General features: G+C 45.0%; 1 protein-coding gene across 1 annotated transcript; it reads right to left on the bottom strand.

Moving 5' to 3' along the window:
* Nucleotides 1-308: 308 nt before the first annotated feature.
* LOC111159449 (neuraminidase 3) lies at nt 309-15653 on the bottom strand. Its single transcript, XM_022521940.1, has 3 exons — nt 15629-15653; nt 11184-11395; nt 309-5287 (listed from the first exon to the last, which is right to left on the bottom strand). Exons 1-3 carry the CDS (start codon nt 15651-15653, stop codon nt 4208-4210), a joined length of 1317 nt encoding a protein of 438 aa, XP_022377648.1. The 3' UTR covers nt 309-4207.
* Between the last annotated feature and the right edge of the window lie 9421 nt (nt 15654-25074).

The raw sequence follows: 25074 nt of genomic DNA, 5'->3' as shown, positions 1-25074 counted from the left end.
TATCAGGCTCCTTGCTCCACGAGGAGCCTGCTTCTCTCTCTCCCTTTGCCTACCACTCCCTTTGTTTGTCCTCACTTTCTCTCAAGTAAAATCAATCTTAAAAAAAAAAGTTATGAAATGCAAGAAAAGGCCTCAAATCCATTTTTCGAAAGAAGCTGGGTACAAACTAGATGAAAGTATTAGGATGATAATCACCTCACGGTTTGACAACAACGAAACACACAAACAGCAGTCACCAGAATTAAGCTCTTTATTCATCTCCCTTGTTCCCAAGAGTTCTGGTAGTTTCTATAGAACAGAGGGCACTTTCAGCACTTGGGATCACAGAGCAAGACACATTCAGAACACTGAACCACGGCGTCAGTCCCAGAGTCCTGGAGGAGGGGCAGTTACAGAAATGCCAATTAGGGACAGAGGGGAAATATCACTGACATGAGAACCCAAATCTTGGCTTGGCTTTGGGCTTGGGCTGTAATCCTGAAACACCCAGGCAGGACTCAACTGAAGCCAGAGAAGAGCTCTTTAGGGACTGACCTGGAAGCAGGCCAGCAGAGAGAAGACCCATTTCAGGTGCATGTTCAGCGGGTTTAGAACGCTATCCAACCCGCAGAGGGAGGCAACCTACTCCTCTCTTTGCAGGGGCTCGCCCTGGCCCTCTCACTTAGCTCCAGAAGGCCAAGGATCTTTGATTCCTTGATCCACTCAGCAGAGCCTTACTGCTGTCCATTCTGTGCCAGGCCCTATGCCAGGGACAGAGGACAGAGAGAGGAATCGGGCACAGTCCTTACCTTCAGGGAATTCCAAACACAACAGAAAAAGCCTATATTAATAAAGAAATTATTGTAATTCCAGGTAAAAAAGGATAGAGAGAGGATTCATACAGACTTGGCCCTCAAGGAATTCACAGCCTAGCGGAGGCCTAGAGGGCACAAGACAGACAACAATAATACCCTGCACCCCATGGTAATGAGCAAAGGGGGGCCCCAACTGGGCACTGTGGGAGCACAGAAAGGGATGACTTGACACCTACCGCATAACGCAGTGGGGGAAACGCACAGCCTACTGCAGAAGACTGGAGAGCCTGAGCTGGCCGAAGTGGAAGTATTGAAGCCTACTGCCCTGGAGAGGAGGCGGGGCAGCCTCAGGTTGATCTCTGTGGGTGCCTCGGGTTCCCCAACAGACAGGGCGCTATGTCTCTTATCTACAGCTACTGTTGCATGATATCCCAAAGGACAGGACAGGAGGGGAGACTGATGACCAGGAGAAACAGATCCAAGGAAAGCGCCCAAATAAAAGCCCTGAAATGAATACTAGGGGCCTAGGAGTGAGGGCATCGGGAGGTGGGGAGCCTGAGCAGGCCCAGCAGCTTGAAGGGGTGGGAGTGGGTCTGGATACATATCAGCAGGAGGTGGCCCCTACCTATGCTTTCTTGCTCTCCCAGTGATGAGCCATGTGTGCCAGATGGATCCATTCTAAGGGCCCAGAGACAGGGTAGAAGCAGGTAGAAGCCTCTAGACTAGAGGCCTCCAGTCTGCTGTCCTCTTTTCTTCACAGCTGCCATCACCTGCCCTGTCTTTTTCACTCTCCCAAGCTGAGAGGGCCTGGAAGAGGCTTGGTTAGGATACCAGGGTCACGGGATAGGTCCCAGGGCCCTGAAGGCCTCGGGGAATGGGCACAAACAAGTCAGGAGTGCCTACAGCTGTCTCTGTTGGTCATCCGGAACGTGAACAAGCTAGGTCAGCTTCCGGTGACAGGGCCGGGGAGGAACCGGTCTGCAGCCTGAAGTACTGGCCTGTGCGGGCCGCACAGCTTGGAGTCAGCTGCCCCAGGGCTCCTCCCACACGCGTCAGGAGACACCCCCAGCCTGTTGTCATTTCTTCTTCACAGCAACCACCACCTACGCTGCCTCTCCGGCCTAGGTCTCTTATCCGGGCCACGTTCTCTTTCTTCCTAAAGGTGCTGGAACTCCTGCCCTGCTGTTTTCTTCATAGCTGCCACTGCCCACTCTTCCTCTCCCAAATCCTCATCCTGCAGCCAAATGCTCTACCCCTGAGCTCTACCCCCATTTAACCTCATTCTGGATTACCTCTGTCCCCAATCCTCTTTTCTTGCCAATCCTGAACGATGCACACAGGCCCTCCGCCTATTAGGAGTTTTACTTCTAATCACTAAGGAGAAGCAAACATAAAGCAAAGGGGAGGGCAATTCAGAGAAGGATAAGACATCTTTTGAGTGCTGGTCCTGGACATCTGTGGTCCACACTGGCATGTGACTTCCTCCTTTAGATCTTGTTGGAGAAGGAAGCCATCCCTGTTATTCCTATCTATTTGGGGGTACGATGCTCAGGAAAGATTTGCAGAACATGAAGCTGCTATGACTTAGGAGAGGGCTGCCCTTCCCCGGTTCCTCCCTGTACCACCAACTGCCACGCCCTCCACTGCCAGCTTGACGGAGATCTTCTCTGACAATGGGCTTCATACAAAGAAGCAGAGGTCAGTACGCCTTATCTCCCCCAACAACTGAAGGCCCTACATGCCAGACTAAATGAAAACACCCTTTGGCAGGCAGTGAAGAGCCACAGATGCTTTTCAACCAGGGAATGGCAACAGAAAAAGCACCTTACATTACAGACAGGCTCCCAAGAATATTTAGATAACTGTATAAATGAGTGAATGAGTGAGCAGAACTGCATACTGGGTGGATAACTTTGACAAATGGATGACAGGCTAAGGGAATTTTAAAAAGTCACTCTAAGCCATGGACTTAAGCCATATGTAGGTGAAGTCAATCTCTACTTTCATCCTAGAGGACTCTCCCCCATATGACAGGAGCAACCGCAGCCCCCAGCCTCCTGGGCTATATTCTACAACTAAGACTTGCTCTCTGGGCGATTACTCAGCACCAAATTTAGTTATCTGATACAAGTTGAAGGTATTTCTTCTCCTAAAATAGGCTGAAAAACCAAGTCTTTCGTGATCGAATTTCTGTTACAGCAACAGGCTCCGGGGGAAAGATTCTAAAATAAGAGCAACTCATCTGGTATCATCTGAGACACCCAGCCCTGGTCAATTTCAGCCCCAAACCCATCAGACAAAGGGGCACCCCTACTTCACAAATAGTGATTGTAATAGGTACAAAAAAAAATTGGCTTGATTCAGAGGTCTAGGGTCTGGAGACCTTCCTCATGGTGAAGACCTTCTCCATGAGTAGAGGAGTGGCTAGGCCAGAACAATATTCTGAGAAAAACAGACGTGGGGGGAACCCAGTGGCCGGCCAAGCCCTGGCAGCTGACTCCAAGCACAATGAAGATGTGACTAAGACAATGCTGTCAGGAGCTACCATAACCCCAACTTAAGGCCCAACATCTATAAACCAGCTGCATCGGTTTTCTTGAATTCTCTCCACTTCTAGCCCCATGAACTGTGAGCTCTTTGAGGGCAGAGACCATGGGAAGTTCTAGCCAATGCTTTAGAGTCCTAATCTACGACCTTTTCTCATCAGGAACCATTCTAGTACATGAACTTCAGGTTCATCTTTCATAAGAGTAACGCCCTCAGAAACAATAAGTACCATTATCAGGGGTCACTGGCCTTGCGTTTCCCATTTTCTTCCCAGGAAATAAGGGTTCTGGAGGAGGAAGGGAAGATTGAGCAGAGCTGCAAAGCTGGAGAAGGCAGGTGACCTCATGATTCTACTGTTCTGCCCAATTCCTCACACCTGCCCAGGTCTCACACCTGGACAAGTGGTGAGTCATTGAAAAAGCTGAGTCCTCTGACTTCCACTTCGAGATCAGAGTTCTATCAGAGACCCACGCAGTCAGGACCTATTGATTGTGGAGCATGTGGGCACTCTGCCTTTCCTAAGAATGGAAAGAAGAAAAATCACAGCACTAATCCTCTCATTTTACAAATGGGAAACCTGAGGCCCGGAGAGTTCGGGGGACATGTCCAAGGTCCCAAAAGCAAGCCAGGGGCACAACCAGGACCACATTATTGTTTCCCAACTCATAGTTCTCCCCACTGCAGTAGCTTTGGCATAATTTTCCTTTTGCTCTTTGGGGGAGAAGAGAAAAAATGTGGAGTGCAGAATATGAAGTTTTGGATTCTCTGTAGACTTCAACCACCTCTGTTAATCTGGCCTCCATTATCCTGGCTGTGGTTGCCTTCTGTGGTTTCCTTTCTATGGAAATTTGGGTCCTAAGTCAATTTTAGCTTTCAGTTGGCTCAGAGCTCCTACCAGGGCTGCAGCAGTCCTCGTGCATGTGGCTCAGGATCTCTCGGTCTGTAAACAGGCGGAAGGCAATCTGCTCACACTCTCGTTTGGTCCCACACTCAAACAAACACCCAAACAAGCCCTCCTTTTCCAAAGCAGCCAAATCAGAGTAGCCACAGGGCCCGCAGTGCAAGATCCACGGGCGGGACCAGCAGGCAGCCCCCAAGGGGGTCTGGTTGAGGTAGATGCCTAAGTTGACCCTCCGCTTCTTACTGGTGGGGTGTGAGTACAAGAGCCAAGACTCAGACAGTGGGCCGGCTTCCTGCTCTAGCCTCGGTGAGCTGTCCAGCAGAGGGCTCTGCTGACCGATAGGAGCATCTTTGCCATTAGGGTCCTGGCACCCTTGAAGGATCTCCATGGGCCGGAAACTCACCACACTGCCTTGGCAGCCATGCGGGGGCTCACAGAGCTGAGCGCTCAGGGCTGGTCTCTGAAAGTATTCACCATGGTTAACGCTGAAAGCCTCTGCCCGGCACCTGTTTGGTGTCCGGGCGCTGCAGTACAGCACGGGGTCGCCCGCCCTCCCGGTCACTTCTGCCACTTCACACTCCACGGTTGCCATGGGCTTAATGAGGCTGCCATGGTGCCAGGTGGCCCCCAGGTCATCACTGTAGATCATCAGGGAATGAGGCTTGGCTTTACATGGTAGCCGGAAGCAAAAGAACCAGTAAGGGATGTAGTAGGCATATGCAGGGATGACCAGCCTCCCCGACTGCAGCTGGATCCCATGACCCGGGCCCACAGCAAATGTGGCCCAGCGCTTCACCTCGGTGCCAATAACCTCTTCAGTCAGGTCCCTCACCTCGCTCCACGAACAGCCAGCGTCCCGACTGCAGATGAAGCAGAGGCGGGCCGCATTCCTGCCTGACACGACCTGCTGACGCTCGGTGACGTGGCCCCGCACACAGATGAAGAATAGGTACACGCAGCCACTCTTCTGCTCCCACACAGGACAGGGGTTCATGGTCCGATGCCCGGGTAGTGTGGCTTCCATCAACGGCAGCAGAGGTCCCCACTAGACGAGGCGAAGGGAGAGAGAGCAGGAGTGAGAGACTAAGAGGAAGACATGAGGCTCAGTGAAAGCATCATTTTTCAGTGATAAAAAGTAACTGGTATTAGAACCTATGAAATCATGTCATATTCACCAATAGTCACTAATTCTCAAATATTACAGGACAATTTATAAAGCTGGGAAGAGGCAACACTAGATAATGTATATGCTGTCCTCTGTCTAGAACACTCTTCCACACTTTGTCTAGATGCCCAATTCACCCTCCAAACTCAAAAGTCACCACCTTCGTAAAGCAGTCTATGAAACTTCCTCCCCCCCATCCCTCCCAAAAGCAATTGGTGGCTTCCTCTTTGTACATACAGAAGAGTTTTAGCACTTATTATATAATAATCATAATTTTTTATGTGACTGACTGACTTCCTTCCTTCCTTCCTTCCTTATGAGTCTTTTGAGGACAGAAATCAAATTATTCTAATTTTGTATTTCTAGTACCTAGCACATGATAGGAGCCAAATAAATATTTTTTAAAAGTAAGAAAAAAGGAAGGAAGAGGGGGCAAAAAAAAAAAAAAAGAAAGAAAGAAAAGAAAATGAAGAAAAGCAAGCAAGGTGGACAAATATAGAATTTAGGCAAATAAAGGGAAATTTTTTTTTAAGATTTTATTTATTTATTTGGCAGACAGAGATCACAAGTAGGCAGAGAGGCAGGCAGAGAAAGGAGGAAGCAGGCTCCCTGCTGAGCAGAGAGCCAGATGCGGGACTCGATCCCAGGACCCTGAGATCATGACCTGAGCTGAAGGCAGAGGCTTAACCCACTGAGCCACCCAGGTGCCCCAAATAAAGGGAAATTTAAAACAAAGTTTTTTTTCCTTCTACTATCCTGGGAAGGCAATTCATAACACTGTCATTAAAAACTCAAGCAAGGAGTCAGATAACTAGGTCGAAGCAGGCTTTATCACTTTTTGTGAGACGTTGGGCAAGTTACTTAAACTTACTTTACTTCAATTCCTTCATCAGTTAAATGGAAAATGTAGTAACATGCTCACACAGTAATAACATGCTCACAAAGGAGTTGGTGTAAAGCTAAAATGAGATAATGCCTAACGAGACGTATCACAAAGAAAGGCCTGATTTCCTTAATATATTTTAAAAACTTTATTAGAAATTGGTAAGAGGGGCTCCTGGGTGGCTCAGTCGGTTAAGCCTCTGCCTTCGGCTCAGGTCATGATCCCAGGGTCTTGGGATTGAGCCCCACATTGGGCTCCCCTGCTTCTCGGGAAGCCTGCTCTCCCTCTCCCACTCCCCTTGCTTGTGTTCCTGCTCTGTCTCTCTCTGTCAAATAAGTAAATAAAAATCTTAAAAAAAAAAAAAAAAGGAAATTGGTAAGAAAATTTCCAGAAACCCAACTAAAATGGGCAAAGAGCAAGATCAGGCAACTCACAGAAAGAGGAAAAAACAATGAAAATATGTTTAACTTCACAGATAAAAGAGAAAAGCAAATTAAATTGATGTCATACTTTTCATCTAATAAACTGGCAACATCATGAACACATCATGAACTTTGACACTATTCTGTTGGCAAAAATGTGAAGAAACAGGCACCCTCTTACATGGACCGAAGTGCAAAATGGTTCAGTATTTATGTAGGGTATATCAAAATTCCAGACGCATTTATCCTTTTCCAGCATGCCCAATTCTGGGAATTTATCCTAAAATATCTCTGCTCATCTAATTAAGTATATACAAGATTACTCACTGTGGCATTGCTTGGAACATCAAAATATTCTGCATCCAAATATCCATTAACAGGGGACTGGTTAAATGAACATCCAATGCAAGAGATGAAAAAAGAATAAGGAAGGCCTCTACACACTGAGATAGAAAGATCTCCATAATATATTGTTAAAGGAACAAAGTACAGGCCAATGTATGTAGTATGCTACTTTTTGCATAAGAAATCAGAAGAAAAATCCTTAACAGCAAACTAGGTAATTTGAACCAAGCTTCCCACTGAGACTAGTGAGGACAGATAAAACCTTAAAGCAAAACATCTGGTTAAAAGCACCAGAGAGGAAATAAGACAGTGAAAAGTTATAGGCCAAGAACAGAGAGAAGTTCATTCAGACACACTGGCCTGGTATTTCAAGTCTCTTTTCCTTTTAGCGTGTCTCTGCTGATTCTCAAAGAGAGAACTGAAAAGCTGAGAAGCTGAACAATTTGTTTGGCAGCCATATGGGGCTAGGAGAACAAAAATTTGGGGGCCCTGGTAAACCCCCATGCTTTATGATGGAACTTTAAAGAGCTAAATGCACAGAGTAAGGGTGAAACTGATGTATACCAGCTCTCACAACCACCATTCTAGAAAACTAGATGGCATTATCTACTGAAGTGGAACATAAACCTACCCTATGATCCAGTAACATCATTTCTAGATAGAAACCCACCAAAAATGCACATACGCCATAGCAAAAACACGTACAAGAATATTCAGAGCGGCCTGTACACAACAGTTCAGATAAATCTCAAAAATACTGAACAAAAGAAGACAAACATAAAGAATAAAGATGAAAAACAGGCAAAACTGGGGCACCCGGCTGGCTCAGTCACTAGAGCAAGTGACTGTTGAAGGGGCATGAGTTCAAGCCCCATGTTGAGTGTAGAGTCTACTTTAAAAAGCAACAACAACGACAATCAAAACTAAGCTCTAGAGCTATAAATCAGGATAGTAATTACCCTCGAGAAAGAGAGGGAGGATAAGAGAAGTTTCTGAGGTGCTGGTAATATTCTATGTCTTGAGCTTAAGTGATGAGTCCACAAGTGTTGGCTTTCTCAATTCACAGGGATAACATTCATGTATTGTGCATGGACATTTATGTTTTATGTTTTCTATCTACATGTTATCACTTCATGTTAAAAAGTTTCAAAGTGGAGCATTAAGAATATATACTCATATTTCTTTGTTTCTGTAAGAAGCAGCACTAGAAGGGTAGATAAGAAACAATCGTGACAACCTATAGGAAGTAGGGCAGCAAGAATGGGATATATATCTTTTTATAGCATTTTATATCATATATGCCACATGAATGTATGTGAAATAAAACATTTAATCCCTGCATAAGTAAATAAAATCTTAAAAAAAAAACAGCAAACATAATGGCCAACAAGCATAATGAAAAGATAGATACTCAGTATCACTAATAATTAGGGAAATGGAAATCAAAACCATGATTAGATATCACCTCATATCTACTAGGATGACTACTATCAAAAATAAATAATGGGGCACCTGGGCAGCTCAGTGGGTTAAGCCTCTGCCTTCGGCTCAGGTCATGATCCCAGAGTCCTGGGATCGAGCCCTGCATCAGGCTCTCTGCTCAGCACAGGAGCCTGTTTCCTCCTCTTTCTCTGCCTCCTGCTCTGCCTATTTGTGATCCCGTTCTCTGTCAAGTAAATAAATAAAATCTTAAATAAAATAAAAAATAAATAATAATAAGTACTAGCAAGGATATGGAGAAATTGGCACCCTGTACAGCCTTGGTGGGAATATAAGATGGTCAAGTCATTGTGGCAAACAGCATGGAAGGTCCTCAAAATATTAAAAATGGAATCACCACATGACCCAATAATTCCACTTCTAGATATCTACCCAAAAGAATTAAAAGCAGGAGATATGTGCATTCCCACGTTCATAGCAGCATTATTCACAATAACTAAAAGGTGGGGGAACCCAAATGTCCATCAACAGATGGGTGGGTAAACAAAATTCGGTATACACACACAACAGAATATTATTCGCCTTAAAAAAGAAAGAAATCCTGTCACATGCTACCACACAAATGAACTTTCAGGACATTAGGCTAAGTGAAATAAACCAATCACAAAAAGGCAAATACTGGATGAGTCTACTTATATGTGTTATCTAAAAACTCATAATAGCAAAGAAGAAGGGTGGTCATTAGGGGCTGGGGGAAGAGGAAATGAGGAGTTGTCCAAAGCATATAAAGTAGCGGTCATGCATGATGGAAAAGCTCTAGAGATCTGGTGCACGACAGTGTGCCTCTAGTTAGCAATACTGCAACGAACACTTAAAACGGTTAAGATAGAAAATTTTATGTTAGGTGTATTTTACTATAATTAAAAATTGTTTTTAAAAAACAGCAAAAGTGAAAAGGATTCAGAGGTTTTAGCTGACCGTCTACTTGATGTTAGTCACCCTGTGTTGACTAAAGCAGATGCTTCTTTATATTAAAATTGCTTTAAAGAAAGGTTAAAAAATGGGATAGCAGCCTCATTGCTGAGCTGGTCAGGCTACGAAAAAAGACACTGACATCCCAGATCAAATCCCAAAGACAGTAATCATGGCTTTCATGGGACAAGAAACCAAATCAAGACTGTGGCCCCACAAGCCACTAAAAGGACTAAAGCTGGTGAGCCCCCAAATTAGAAGACCCGGAGGGTATGAACATCAAAGAGCATTCTCTGGAAAAGAGGTCTCAGGTTATATATAGATGAGATGTCCCAGAAGACCAATGGGTGATTTGAGAGAAGTATAGTTTGTCTCTCTCCCAAAACAAAAGTTAACAGTTGCCACAGGATCAAGTTCCTCACTCGAGATGTTGTGTAAGCAGACCCTTTATGGAAGATGACTAATGTTGAGTTCCAACTATGTAACTGCTATTATTAATTACATTTTACAGATGATGAAACAGAGAAGAGTCAAATCCAAGGTCACACGGCCATTAAATGGTTAGGTCTTGCCTGACTTCAAAGCCATGGGCTTAACCCCTAACTAAGCTCTTAGTAGCTACCAAGGGAATACAGAACATCTCTGCACTGGGCAAGAAGTTAGGCTGATCATTCTTCTAACTTCCAGATTCTACAATCAGGTAAGTCAGAGAATGAAAGTGATAAAATACAGAGAAGAGAGAAGGATTAAAATGTACAGGTCTGTGAATGTGAGACAGCTGGGCAGTGAGGTGATGGGACAGGCATGGTCTGGTAAGAAGTGGTCATGTTTCTGTGGGTAGAAAACCAGGGCAGGTTAGGGGGATGAGAAGGCCTATTACAAAGACATCTATGTCTGTTTGTTTGTTTACAAAAGACTCTCAAATTCATTGTCTCGTTGATCCACACTTGAGCCAGCTCTGCAGAAAAGACAAATGGGAGTCCCAGAGTCCCAGAGGCAGCAATCACTCTCCTCTAAAAAATTCAGTGAAGATGAGCCCCTTAGAGGTGAGAACTCCAACGCCAGCTCTGTTGCTTGAGATGCCTGTGCCAGAGGCAAACCACTTTAATCCCATTTCCGCCTGTACTATGGGGCTGCTATGCGCCTCACATAAAACACGCAGGAAGACGAGGATCATTTTTTTCCTTACCCCCACCATCTGCTAGCTGTGGTCTTGAACAAGCTACCTACCTCCTGGAGGACCAGGATCCCTCACCAGAAAACTGGACTAACAGTGCTTACTTCCCCGGGTGACTTATAAGAACAAAAGAGAATGTGAACAAAAAGCACACCGCGTGTTAGCTGAATCTGAATGAACCGCAGAGGCCCCTGGAATCCAAGATGGAGTTTAAAGCCTGCGTCTGCTGTTTCATTATAGTTGTGTGACCTTGAACATGTGGGAATGTCTCTGTGCCTCAGTTTCCTTATCTGTTAAACGTGACTGACCACCGTTCCTATGTTACAGAGGAACTATTGAGGATCCAAAATGGGCCTGGCACACAGATGTACTCAGTTAAGTGAGAGCCATTGCTTTTACTGTTTTGGGGGGTTTGTTTTTCCTTCCTTCCACACAGGGCTTTTCCAGAGCGGACAGGAAAGGGCAGAGACCCTCAAGCAGTCTAAGCAATGTGGAGAGAGACTGAGGCTCGGAGCCAGATCTGGGATGAGGAGTCACCTGTACCGAGTGCCCAGTCCTCAACCCTCGCCTCAGCACCAGGTGGAGAGCGTCCTCGTCCCTGCTCGTGGAGCGCTTCTCTGCAAAGGCCAGGAAGGTGTGGGTGGGGGGGATGTAGAGCAGGGCTGGGATCCGGTAGGTGACCCCTCTCTTGTCTTCCTGCTGGAACAGAGGGCTGTTGGAGGAGCACGATGTCACTTCTTCCATGACCTCTGTAAGGATAGGAGGCAGCTAAATGTGTGTCCGTCCCCCAAATGCTGCCCTGCGTACAAGTTCCGCTCCATCAACCCATTTCTGGAGATCACACACAGGGAGGGAGAGACTTACTCAAATGTTTATTTTTTTAATCCAAAGTCACATTCATGGTCTCAAAAGCATAAAGCAAGCAATACACATGCTCATGGAACAAATCTATCCTCCAGACTCTATGGAAATCTGACACAGCCAGTGCCCAGTATGTTTCTCCAGAGATTCGTGCATGTACTTCTGCCAGGCGTCCAGGGGTAACACTGGCCTGGACTGTTTCTAATGTCAATTTCTTTGGAGTTCTTAGGCCATTTGGGTAATGTAAATATAAATCCAAATCCACATGTGGAAATGCCTGTGGTTAAGGATTCTCTGGGGAAACATCCTCCCTCTACTAGAGCCTAGGACATGAGGCAATCTTCTTTGTCATCTCTCCATGTCAGCAGTGAGAATCCTTTTTGCCTAGTCCACCCCATCAAAGGGTGTGGACTTGCAAAGGACCTAGCTTCACGCAGGGATCTCGGTTCCTGAGAACCTAACCTATGTGGGCCCATCGTAGCAATCACTGCAACAGCAGGTCTGTTCAAGCCCAAACTACTAGGTAGGGGAGACTAGCAAACATCCAGGGCAGCTGAGCTCAGGTTAAGGGGCTAATTACTCTGGTTTTCAGTTTACTCTTGGTTTCTAGGCCCCTGGGAATTTCTCCTATCTCCAGGCAATTTCAGCTCTAAGGGATTTTATTATATTTTATCCACCATGGTACAGGTTAGCTAGCCATTAATGCTGAAATGGAAGTCTCCACATACACTTCTCAAAGAAAATCAGGTACTCTACTTCTCAGAGGCCCAAAACAGGAGTTAAGCCAGACAAAACCAGGCTTAGAATTCTTTTTTCTTTTTCCCCCTCTCTCACCATCTGTCATCCCAGCCTTCTCTTTATAAATCACTTGTAAAAAATGGTCAGGCTATAAAAACAAGGCTTTATTCATTTATTTAATAAATATTTCTGGGTGCCCACTCCCAGTCGGGCCATAAGGTAGGTGCTGAGGCGACAGAAAGGAATCAGAAGTCCCTGCTTTAAAGAAATCCGCATCCAAGTGAGGGAAACAGACATACACGGACAATTACAACGTCATGCGGTGTGTGCCACTTGAGAGGTAAACGTGAGAGTGTGGAAGAAAACAGAAAAAGAGCATCTGTCCAGATCAGGGCAGCCAAGTGAGCTCCCGTCTCATATCCTACACTCTGTGCCTTTCTGGTACATTCTCCTTTCAAAAAACCAAGAGCTCACTCCCTCAACTCCTTCAGCTTTGTTCAAATGTCATCTAATTGAGGTGGCCTTCCCTGACAACTCTCCCCTCTCTCTGATCTCTTGACCATGCCACTAATCCTCCAGATCATACCTGTTTAATACAAACTACAGAACAGAAGCCCCATGAAGGGCAGGGATTGGTCTGTTCTATTCTCCGCTACATCTTATACCCAGGACCATGCCTGGTAATTGATAGGCACTTGATGAATATCTGTTGAATGACTGAATGAATGGGCAAGCTGGATCCTAAAGGGTGGTCAGCCAGTTGGAGGGGGTGAAAAGGGCAGAGGGAGTGGATGTGAAAAGCCTATAAAGGACAGAAAACAGAGTGAACTGTGGGGACTATCGGTCATGCGGTAGGACTATAGTGGAGTGCGAAGGTGGGACTGATCAGGAGAGGCTGGATACCTTATTAAGGTGTTTATCCCACAGAGAGGGGGCCACTCGAGAGTTTTTGGCAGAGGAATGGCACGATCAAGTATGCATTTTAGACCAATCTCCCATATAACCTGTAGGTAATAAACGGAAAGTAAAAGTTGTACTGCTTTCGGCTATAGCTGCCTAGTGTCAATCAAGACAAACTTATCCACGGCATAGGAATGACTCATGTGTTCACTTGTTCCTAACTTAAAAGAAAGAAGAACCATGGCTCATTATCATGAGGCGGACTGGGCTGGGGGGTGGCCTCCAAGGTCCAGAAGAAAAGCCTTTCCTCACTCCAATTCTAGGCACTCAGTAGCAGAATTGAAAAGCAAATGAGAACTGTCTTCTTCCCACAGTGCTAGAGCACACCTCTCTCTCCTCAATTCAGGCTCTCCTCCACAGAGGATCCGGCTTTTTCTAAGTAAACATCTATCCTGGAGCCAAGCTGTTTCAATGGTTAAGAACACAGGATTTGGGCAACACTAGGGACTACATGACCTTGGATCTGTTATTTAACTTTCCTAAGGCTTCAGGATCTTCATGTATAAAATTCAGTAAAGTTGCTGAGAGAATTAAATTAATAAGTTAAAGTGGCTGTTACAGAGCCCATGACATAGTATGAGCTCAATATATGGTGGTTATTATTTTCAGACTGTCAATCAATACACATTCTACACTTGACTTTTCAACAACACAGCGACCAGGGGTGCTGACCACCCCCACCCTGGCAGTCATAAATTCATGTATAACTTTTGACTCCCCCAAAACTTAACTATGAATATACTACGCTTGACTGGAAGCCTTACCAATAACATAAAGTCAATTAGTACATAATTTGTATGTTATATGTATTATATACTGTATTCTTATCATGTTAGAGGAAAAAAATGTTAAAATCACAAGTCAGAGAAAATGCATTTATAGTACTGTACTATATCTATGAAAAGAAATGCTTATATAAGTGAGACCATGAGGTTCAAACCTGTGTTGTTCAAGGGTCAACTGCAGTTTTATTCCTTGAAATCCGTGGGTGATGATGATAATAGTTAACAACTCTCCTTCTTAAAAGCATTTTAATCCCTCTATGTCTCTGGGAAAGATCAAATTTTGAATTCTTGTGAGCCAACTCTCTAATTATGAGTTACTACCAACACTGTTAATCGTCAATCAACACATGATTATTAGTTAACATGGAAAGAGAAGTTCTCTGGGCGATAAGCATGGAGTGGGGAGATGGGACTAGGAAAAAGGAAAGGGAGAGGAAAGGGGGAGAGCACCAAAGCAGAAGCACAGCTTGTCAAAGAGGACCTCATTGGCATCCCAGCTACACTTCTGTGTGACCTTGCTTGAGTCACTTAATCTCTCCCGGTCCTGGACTCCTTGTTTGTAAAATGCGGTAATAGCTACCTAAGATGACCAATATGAAGAACCACTCAAAAGTGCCTTATAAACTTTAAAGTACTATATAAGTAAAAGTATTATAAATTTTGAGGTCTTCACAATTTCACTTATGGCTTTGCTATCCCTACAACAACTGGAATCACTATCATTACTTGTTATTATTTATTAATTTTTATGAATTTTATGAATTTTTGTGAATTTTATAAATTTTTATGAATTTTATAAATTTTATGAATTATGATTATGCTGAACATGTTGATGACAGTGGCTCGACAGTGATGACAGTGGAAACGAAGGATAGAGAAGAATCAGATAGAGTTCTGCTTTGGAGTTGGGTCATTTTAGCCGAGAACACAAGTTATTAATTGCTGCTCCATATGATCACCTATCAATCAAGTCCTCCCTGCTCTCTTAATGGGAAAGAGTATAGTGGGGCCTGGACTTTGAAGTCTGACTTACTTCTGTACCTCTGTTTCCTCACTTGTAAAGGGGATAATGCCACCTATTTCTCGGCACTGTAATGAACAATGTAATTCCAAAGACTCTAGTTAATTCAGTGCACCAGGCAGCTTCCAGTGAACCCCAGAAGGAGGCCTTCCTAACTCATTTACTCCTTACAACTCATACTTAAACAGCACCCATCCTTTGTCACGCCTTTGGAGATCTAGTACTCCAAACCCCTCTCACTGTACACATGGGAAAACTCAGGCCTACAGTGGGGAACAGCAAACCTGGACCAAGATTCAGGTCCCTTAAGTTCCAGCTGGGGACTCTCCATGATCCCCACACCCCTCTCTAGAAAGAAGGGTTGCTCCAAGCTCAGTTCCCTTTCATCTCTAAATGGTAACTCTAAGGTTTAGGTCTGGCTTCACTGGAAGGAAAACAAAAATAGACCAGCCAAGAATACTCTGGCCACGTCTGAGATCCTAGTCGACTGCGTGGCTCTGACTCAATATTCTCCCCCAGACTGTATTTCCTAAGCCCAGACGGTGCCGCCGAACCTGTCCCCACACTCACAGTGCCCCACTTTTGGGGAATCTCTGCAGTGTCGCAGCCCCGCTCACCTTCGCGGGACCCCGGCTCCTCCATCTCTCCGGGCAGAGCTGGGCGCCGGGCAGCCCTCAGGTCTCGGGACACCGAAGCACGGGAGAATGACCCAGGCTAGGGAGACGGAGGCGGGGGTTGGGAGTGGAGAGAGCGAGACTGCGGAGGACTCGGAAGCAAGCTACGAAAACTAAAGAAACTGGGCGACAAAACCCACGGGGAGGCAGGGAGACCGACAGACCCCAGACGCCCCGAATAGCAGGCGGGGAAGCGGAGGCGGGGACGCGCGGAGGCCGCTGACAGCCGGCCGTTGGACCTGCCGTTGGCTCCTCCCCAGACTCAACCCCGCCCCGTGAGACGGACGCAGTCGAGGCCCTGCCCCCGCCCCGCCCCCTCTCTGCCCAGCCGCGGCCACGCTTTCGGTCTCTCACCTCTAGCAGCATTCCAGAAGCGATGTGGGACCTACCCCTTGCTCTCCGGCCACCACCCGCTCCAGCGCAGCCCTGAGTTTGGTCCAGGCCCTGGGCCTATCGCGGGTCCCACAGGCCGTGGAGCTCCCTGGCTCCGCCCCGCACCCTTCTATTTCCTCCCCCTCCTTGCCTCCCTCCCCTCAATGCCCTAGCTCCACGCTCTTATCTATTGGGTCCCCTGTCAGTTGATAGGTGTCACCGCCTAAAATTTCCCCGGACAGCATGAGAGCCAAAAAAAGGTTCCGGCCGCCAAGCGAGGACTCCGCAAAAAGGACGGGAGATCTAGAGCAATGGGCACCCGCCCTTAAAAAAATAAAAATTATATATATAATTTTAAATGTGTGTGCATGATTATATATTGAGTGCGAAAAAAGTAGTATTACAAGCCACTGAATAAAAACCCATGAGTTCATACTGATGTAATTGAATAAATGGAGGAGAGAGGACAGCTCTTTCTACACTAGAATTCCAATTAATCAGTGTAGACTGTGCACAGACTGAACACAATATGATTTATTCTGAACACCTGCTTTTCTTCTGGGAGTCTGGAATTTTGGTACATGCTAGGAAAGGGTGTCCACACACCAGCCCTCAATAAAACTGTGAGTGCTGAGTCTCTAACAGATTCCCTAGACAGAAACATGGTACATAAGCTGCATTTTCCTTGCTGGGGGGAAAGTGCGCTTAGTGCAACCCCTCAATTAGAGGGAGAAGCATAAGAAATACTATACATGGATTCTTTCAGACTCCGCTTGTGTATTTTTCTCTTATGATCCCATGTGTCCTTACTACATTGCTGTAATAAATCTTAGCTGTTAGCCCAACAATAATGCTGAGTCCTGTGAGTCCTTCTAGCAGGTCTGTGAACCTAGGGCTACTCTTGGGAATCCTTAACCAAATACCATGTATAGTTTTAAAACATATAAAACAATAACATATATTAATGGATGGACATGAAGAAAATGCATAGGAATAATAAATAGCAAATTCAGGGTAGTAGTTACTTCTGGGAGTGCAGGGAGTAGGACCTCATGAAGGATAAGGACCTGATAAGGATAAGAAGTCCTGATTAAGGACTTCAATTGTATTGGTAGTTTATCTTAAGGTGGTTCGCTTTATTCTTCTTTAAATCTTATTGTTGAAAATGTTTTATTAAAAAATTTTTTTCTAAATATCTTCGTTTTCAAAGATTGGCTCATAGAAAGTCCTAGGGTTCTTCACCCAGACTTCAAACTCACAATCACCAACTCTGTAGATCACTCAACTAGTCAATTTAAGAAAAATATCTAAAGCTAATGCCAAATTTTTCTCAATTCTTCTTTGACTGGTGGTCTCAGTCTTATGCCTGAAACAGTGAGTAGCAATCGCTATATCTGGCGGGGAAGAGATTTAAACCTTGACTTCCCACTCCTAAACTCAGTAATGTTGGCAACTTATTTAACTTCTGTGCCTTAGGTTCCACATCTGTAAAATGGACACACGTGGCACTAGTTCTTATTCATAGCTCAGATCAAACAGGTTTCACTTCCTATAGGAGAACCTCTCAGGCTTCCATGGTTTAAGTTACTCCTCTTCCAACCCTCACAGCAACTTGTACAGATGACTTCTGATGAATTTTCTACTGGCCGCTGATTAATCTGACAGAAATGGGACCAAATCCCTTCTAATGGTTTCATACAGAATTTAATTAGCATTCTATCAACAGAACTTCAAGCAACAGGATGAGACCAATCTACAGAATTGGTCAGAACTCGATCAAGGGCCAGAACTCAAATAGCTAGAAAAACGACATCCAAAAAAACCCCAACCATAAGCCATCAAGGTCTGCCTTAGAAATCCGGTGGCTTTCTCTAATTCCTGTATTGGCTCTATACCCAGCCTGAGGGATTAATTCAGGTACAGCAGGATATACTTGTGATTGGAGACCTACCTTGGCCCACAGAGAAGTCGAGTGCCATTCTACCAACCATAACCACATTGGCCAATATGCTGAGGCTCCCCTGAATGTCTTTCGGGGCTGATGATGTCATTGATGGCTTCAGCTAAAGTCAGGGGCAAATTTCGTATCAGCATTTCAAATAAGATGACTCTCAAGATAGGGATAACTTCTTGCAGAATGTGTATAAATAAACCACCCCTCCAGAAAGCTCCTCCACATAACCAAAGGTAGCCTAATTTTGGCGCAATCTCCACAGTCATCTCAGGGATACATGATCCAATGGTGATGCTTCCTTAAACATTTAAAAGTTGCTAATCGTCCTCCCTATGGTGCAAGGTACCATGTTTTCGGGGGGGGGGGGGCAAGCTAATGCCTGGCTTCCACACAGAAGGTATAGTCCTGAGGGCATATGTGATACCTGTTTACAGCTGTTGGGGCCTCCCAAGGAGGACTTACATTATTCAGGGAACAGGTTGACAGTGTCACTGAGGCCACCGGGGCACCTGGAAGGCTTCAGAGTTCCCCTTAACTTAGAATAATTGAAACCAGTCCTTATTTTTGGAAAGACTGCCTAATGGCAGTTGGCCCAAACTCTCCCACAGGTCCACAGCACCAGCCGTGTGGCATTAGTCCACCCCACAGGAAAACAGAGCAATAACTATTAGAATGGGGATTAGGGAGACATCTACAGGTTGTGACGTGTTTTGCAGGAGAGGTATGGGAGCGGAAACGGCACCTGAAGCTTCTGATAGACTTCTCAGTAGGTTAAATACTAAATTATGGTGAGAGCCATCTAGGGGCAGATGTCAAAGCCAGCAGTCACTCAAGTTTAAGGAGTCTGCGATAGTTTGGGAGAGTTGTACTTGCCCATTTTCCTTTGAGACAAAGGCTCCAAGGGTGACTCTTTTTCCAAATGTCATGATATAGGATCACGTCAAACCAACATGAGAATTCAGGTGCCTGAACCAGAACTGAATGAGAATATTCTAGCCTCCTTTGGCCAGAATGCCACCTGGAAGTCGTAGCAACAAGGCAGGCCTGTGAATATTGTTACAGCAAAGATAACATCGCACCTAGCGCTAGTGGGGCAGAATACTGAATTTTCGGAATACATCTACGCAATACTATCTCCAGCCCTTCTCATTCTGATCACTGCACCATTGGCAGCTATGATAGTTCATTTTACATGTCAATTTGACTGGGGCACAAGGTCCCCAGATACTTGGTTAAACATCATTTTGGGTCCATCGGAGGGTGTTCCTTGATGAGATTACTATTTGACTGAGTAGACTCAGTTAAGTAAACTGCCCTGTCCAATGTTGGAGACCCGAATAGAACAAAAGTTGGGTTAAGGGAGAATTCATTCTGTCTGCCTGTCTTCAAGCTAGAATATGAGTCCTTACTTGTTTCTGGACTGGAACTTATACCATCAGTTCTCTTGGTTCTTGGGCCTTCGGATTTAGACTGGAATTATACCACTGGCTCTCCTGGGTCTCCACCTTGCAAATGGCAGATTAGGGGACCTTCCAGCCTCCATAATCATGTGAGTCATTTTCTTATAATACATCTGTTTATATACACACAAACTATTGGTTCTTCTTTTCTGGAGAATTCTAGTATGTAACAAGGAAGTGACTGCTTTCTGGGGATAGCCATATTCAGTGGCCAAACTGCCTTACAAAGGTGTATTGTATCAGGATGAGGTAGTAGACATCTTCTGAGTACATTTTTTGAGTAGGCAGTCCCAACATATGACAGTTGATGCTTGGGGATGGAGAAGCGTAGGGTCCATCAAAGACCTTAACTATCTGCCCTCTTTTGAGTGATTTTTGCAATAAAAGATTCACCATTGTCAAATTGTATGCAGTCAGGAAAAACAGAAACACGAGACAGATAAGTTTCAAAATCAAAACCGTGTGGTTGGAGTTGGCTGATTGACTAGAACAGCAACACTGTAAACTCTAACCTGAAAAAGTGTCAACGGTGTTGAGGCACTACTGATAACCCCAAGAGGGAACCAAATGTCTGACAGTCAGTCAGGAGTGGGAGAAGGCCATGCCTGTGCTATGTGGTTTCACTCATGGTTAGACAAAGAAGACTTTTAATAGGAGTCACAAGCCTGGCTTGTGTCACTACCACCTGGTAGTGCTGACCTCTGCATCAGAAGCATAAATATTTTATTCTGTGCCCAGGCTATGATGGTGCATGTAAGGGTGTATCTGGTATGATGATGAATCCAGGCAGTGATGGTGGCAATCAGGCTCCATCAGCAGCTTGATTCCCGGTTGGTCTCATCAAGAATGAACCCCCATGGTGGGCATATACATGTGACCCAGACAGTTGAATAACTGCAATTCATTTTTCGTTTGTGGCCCCCAAGAAGAGTGTCTTTAATCTGACAGTCTTCCAAGTGACAGACCAGAAGACTAGGCCATTGACAATAGCCTGAGTTAGTAAAAATGTAACATGTCTGGTCCCTAGGGATTGTCTAGGACATGGTAAGTTTTCAATTCAGCCCATTGTGCTGATCAGCCTTCACTGCAGTCAGTTTCCAGAATGATCACTTGACACCATCAGCTCTTAACTTAACTGGACCATCAGTGAACCAGGCCCAGGCATTTGATCAGGGAAGTCTCTGTGAATCCAGTGTCCTATTGAGCCAGTGGCTTTGCTTCAGGCAGCTGAGTGGGAACAGACTTCTTCCCAAGGAGTGACTATCACTTCTTCACATGAAACTAAGATGGACAGCTGACTGTATTCCCAGAACACATCATTTCCATTTGACAAGGGAAGGCTGTTGCACTTTTTGTTAGTTTCACATCTAAGTTCACATAACCCCAAATGGGGGTGTAGGCCACTTACCAGGCTTCCATGGGTCAGATATTGTTTCAGCAATAGCTCAGTAGTAATCTCCTGGCTGTCCAATTTTTGTTTTTGTTTTTTTGAGAGGGAGAGAATCTTAAGCAGGGTCCACGCCCAGTACAGAGCCTGACATAAGGCTCGATCTCATGAGCCCGAGATCATGATCTGAGCAGAAACCAAGAGTTGGACACTCAGCCACCCAGGTGTCCCTGGCTGTCCAACTTTTTAAAGAGGTAATCTAGGGACGCCTGGGTGGCTCAGTTGGTTAAGCGGCTGCCTTCGGCTCAGGTCATGATCCCAGTGTCCTGGGATCGAGTCCCACATCGGGCTCCTTGCTCGGCGGGGAGCCTGCTTCTCCCTCTGCCACTGCCTGCCATTCTGTCTGCCTGTGCTCACTCTCTCTCTGACAAATAAAATCTTAAAAAAAAAAAAATTAAAAATAAAGGGGTAATCTATGAAAGGTCTGGAATCTTATCCTACTTGCAACTGAGTCAGTCATGGATACTGGCGAAAGACATGAGACTCCCAGATCACAAAGAACTTTATGCTTACAAGAAGCAACGTGAGCATGTTTGTCCCAGTTCTCTATGCTCTCCCAACAAAAGTTGACTTGGGGTAGCCCTACACGGATGCCTACATATGGAGGGGGATATGTCACAGGAAAGGAACGCTGAGTTTGGGGGATTCAACATTTTTTATAATGCACAGTAGGGAAACCTACTCCTTGGGAAGGGACATTATTTCATCTCTCAAGATTGCCCACTGTCAACAGAACACTGAGATATGCCCCAGGAAGGGGTCAGGGTCTTACATTCATACAAAGCAAGAACAAGCAGGGGTGCTCAGGGCTCATGGCAGACTGCCTCTTCTAACAGTTTCTCATTTTCCAGTGGGTCACCTGCTAAAGCATTACAAACTAATAAACCCAGAGAATACTATTCAATACTCATCAATGGTTTCCCATTGTCACAGGGTTTGTTCATCACAGGGAAATCTCCCCTAAAGGGCCAAAGCTCCCACATAGGAGACAAGACCCATGGCAAAAAGATTCTGAGTTCTTTACTGAGGTCTCTGAACAGATCTAAGGTTGGCCTGATAGACTGTAGGAGATATCTGGCTGCAAGACAAAAAACAGTTGCCATTCTTCTTTAACAGCATTTTGTACCCAAATCTCTTCTCTCCCAAGCAAACCAGCTTAAGTTCTAACAATTCACCTGGTTTCTGCCCACAGAAGTAGAGAATTTACCTCTTTGCATGTTCATGTAGGTGTATGTCTCCACAGCTGCTGTCTGAAATGAGAAACCTGCCGCCCACTCACGATGAATATTAGTGAATAATATTAGCGTCAGTAATTACAATAGGGCGGAGACAAGGCTGCCAGATTAGTGAGGAAGTCCTCCCGCCCAGGGAAAAGTGAGCAACAACCAAGGCACCTTCTGAGCAACTGTCCTTGAACCCTACTTCCCCAGTACTCCCCAATACTCATTATAACAGGCAATAATGTATTTATGTATTTAAAACACCACCCTGAGTAGAGGGCCATAGATAACACCAAACTGTCAAAATATCCAGGGCACAAAAAAAGGCTGTGAATCCTTGACATCATTCTCATAGTTGTGGATATCAGAAGTCATCTGAGCATGTGTACTTTCAGGCTGAGTTGTTCAGAATATTCTACTTAAGGGTGGCTGCGTGGCTCAATGGGTTAAAGCCTCTGCCTTCAGCTCAGGTCATGATCTCAGGGTCCTGGGATCGAGTCCCGAGTCAGGCTCTTTGCTCAGCAGGGAGCCTGCTTCCTCCTCTGTCTCTGCCTGCCTCTCTGCCTACTTGTGATCTTTCTCAGCGTGTCAAATAAATAAATAAACTCTTTAAAAAAAAAAAAAAGAATATTCTACTTAATAAGAGGCTGTCAGTGGGGACACCGATACATTCTAGAAAATATGTTGTGATTTAGCAGTTTTCTCAGATGATTTCCATCGGGGAGAAAAAGTTTGGGGTAGGGAGAGGGGTGTCTAGCCAGGGGTGGATAAGAAGTAAACAGAGAGAGGGTTCTCAATGGAGGAGGAACCTAGGTCCAGAGAAAAATAAAACTGGTGTGTGTTCAAAGGAACTTTGCATTTTCTGCCATTCCCTCAGGTTGTTCTGAAGCAAAAAGACGGTTTCTAAAAATACATAAAAGCACCAAACATCAATACACATTAGCAACTGAAATTTGCAAATAGTGAACATTAGACATCTTTTCCCAGTTTCCTCTTAGTCTTAACTATTTTAGAAGACCCAAATCCATTCTAGGCGGGTGTGAAGAGCTGAGAGCCAGGAGGAGAATGTGCTGGATGTCAGGGTGTGCCGGTGGAGGGGTGCTGCAGACCTAACAGAGGGAAAGGAGCAGCCCAGGGGTACTCAAAGGGGCTGGAATGACCACTGACCAATGGAGGTGCTGAGACCCAGCCAGCGGTGCTCAGCAGCTCCACAAACCCACAAGCCCACAAACCGATGCTGAGGCTTGAGCCTGCTCAAGTGAGAGGAAATGGTCCTAAAATACCACAAATGTGGCAGTGAGGTGGGTGACCAAGTGCAACACATGGCTGGGCTGCTAACCCAATTCTTTATTTAGAATATCATGTTGCCTCAAATGGTTTCTGGAGTCAGGGAAAAATCTTAAGAGATCCATGCAGCCTAGGAAATCTCGAAGCGGAGTTTATGGGCAGACTAAAGGGATTAACAGCACTCTTATCTTCATGCTCCTAAGAAGTATTTTCTATGTGGGCATTTCTGGGAGGTAAAGAGCTTTAATCATCTCAAAACATACATGATCTAAAACCTCTTGACAGGTTCAGACACATTCCTGAGAAGGAATGAGATTTACCAGAGGTCTCTAGAATAAAGTTGGAAACAACCCAGGTCTCTTGTCTCTGTCACCTGAGGAGCTATTTTTTTCCCCTCTCTCTCCCAAACCCACACCTCCCTTGGGATAGTGAAAAACTAGAAAGTAAACATATCTTTCAATAGGGAAATAGTTAAATTTAAAACGTTTATACTGGTATGGTATATTATGCAGCTATTAAAAATGAGTTTGCTATATATACACTGACAGGGAAAGTACCTAAGAAATACTAAGTTAGGGGCACCTGGGTGGCTCAGCTGTGCCTTCAGCTCAGGGTCCTGGGATTGAGCCCTGAATTGGAGCTCCTGGTTGGTGGGGAGCTATTTCTCCTTCCCCCTGCTCTTGTGCTCTCACTCACTCTCTCCCTCTCAAATAAATAAATAAAATCTCACACACACACACATACACACACACAAGATAGAAATATTAAGTTTAAAAAACAAATTACAGATGGGGGAAAGGAGCAAGAAAAAACAAAAACTACAAGACATATTTCAACATACTTCAGTTTTTGTAAACAAAAACAAAACCAAAAACGGACATGTATTTGTGATGTAAAGAAAAAGTAACACCTGGTATGACAGAACTCAAAAGAATCATCATGGAGAGGGTTAGTCCCTACACCCACAAGCCCTGGGACTCCCCTGCCTAACAGTAAATCCTTCATTATAAAAATACGATTATCCAACTATACACTTTCAAAAGCGCCAAGCAGCTGACAGAAAAGGATTATCACCTTAAAAAAAAAAAGGAAACTAGGAGCTCAGAGAATTACGTGACTTACCCAAGGTTTGTGAGAGTAAAAAGTATATGGAATCCAAGGCTTCGACTCCCCATCCAGAGATGTTTCATAATCCCCCACTGTGTGGTACTAGATAGGGCAACATTCCCACAGGAAAATGTGATAAGCATTAATTTCTTATAAACTGAATATAGTTTTAGGTACTGGGCTCAGCTGGAATTGTACTTCTGTAAGCTAGAGGGCCAATATTCCCGAAGATTAGAGGATTTAGGCAAGTGCCCAGTCCTCCTCTGCTACAGTGGGAAAGTACTAAAAAAGATACCAACTCACAACTATGGAGCCAGACAAACCAGGGTTAAATCCCAATTCCAACACCAGCTGTGTGACAAATTACTCAACTTTCGTGCCTCACTTTCCTCATCTATAAAATGGGGATAATAACAGCACCTGCTTCTTAGGGCTGTTATGAGCATCAGTGAGTTAATACACATCAAGCACTTGGCACACTGGCTGGCACCAAGTACCGAGTGTCATAATTGTTATCCCTGGAAAGCTAGCAGTTCCTCACC

The sequence above is a fragment of the Enhydra lutris genome, unplaced genomic scaffold, assembly GCF_002288905.1.
Source record: "Enhydra lutris kenyoni isolate GAN:26980312 unplaced genomic scaffold, ASM228890v2 scaffoldscaffold68, whole genome shotgun sequence".
NCBI lineage: Eukaryota > Metazoa > Chordata > Mammalia > Carnivora > Mustelidae > Enhydra > Enhydra lutris.
The sequence above is the reverse complement of the archived record's forward strand: the minus strand, read 5'-3'. Positions and strand labels throughout refer to the sequence as shown.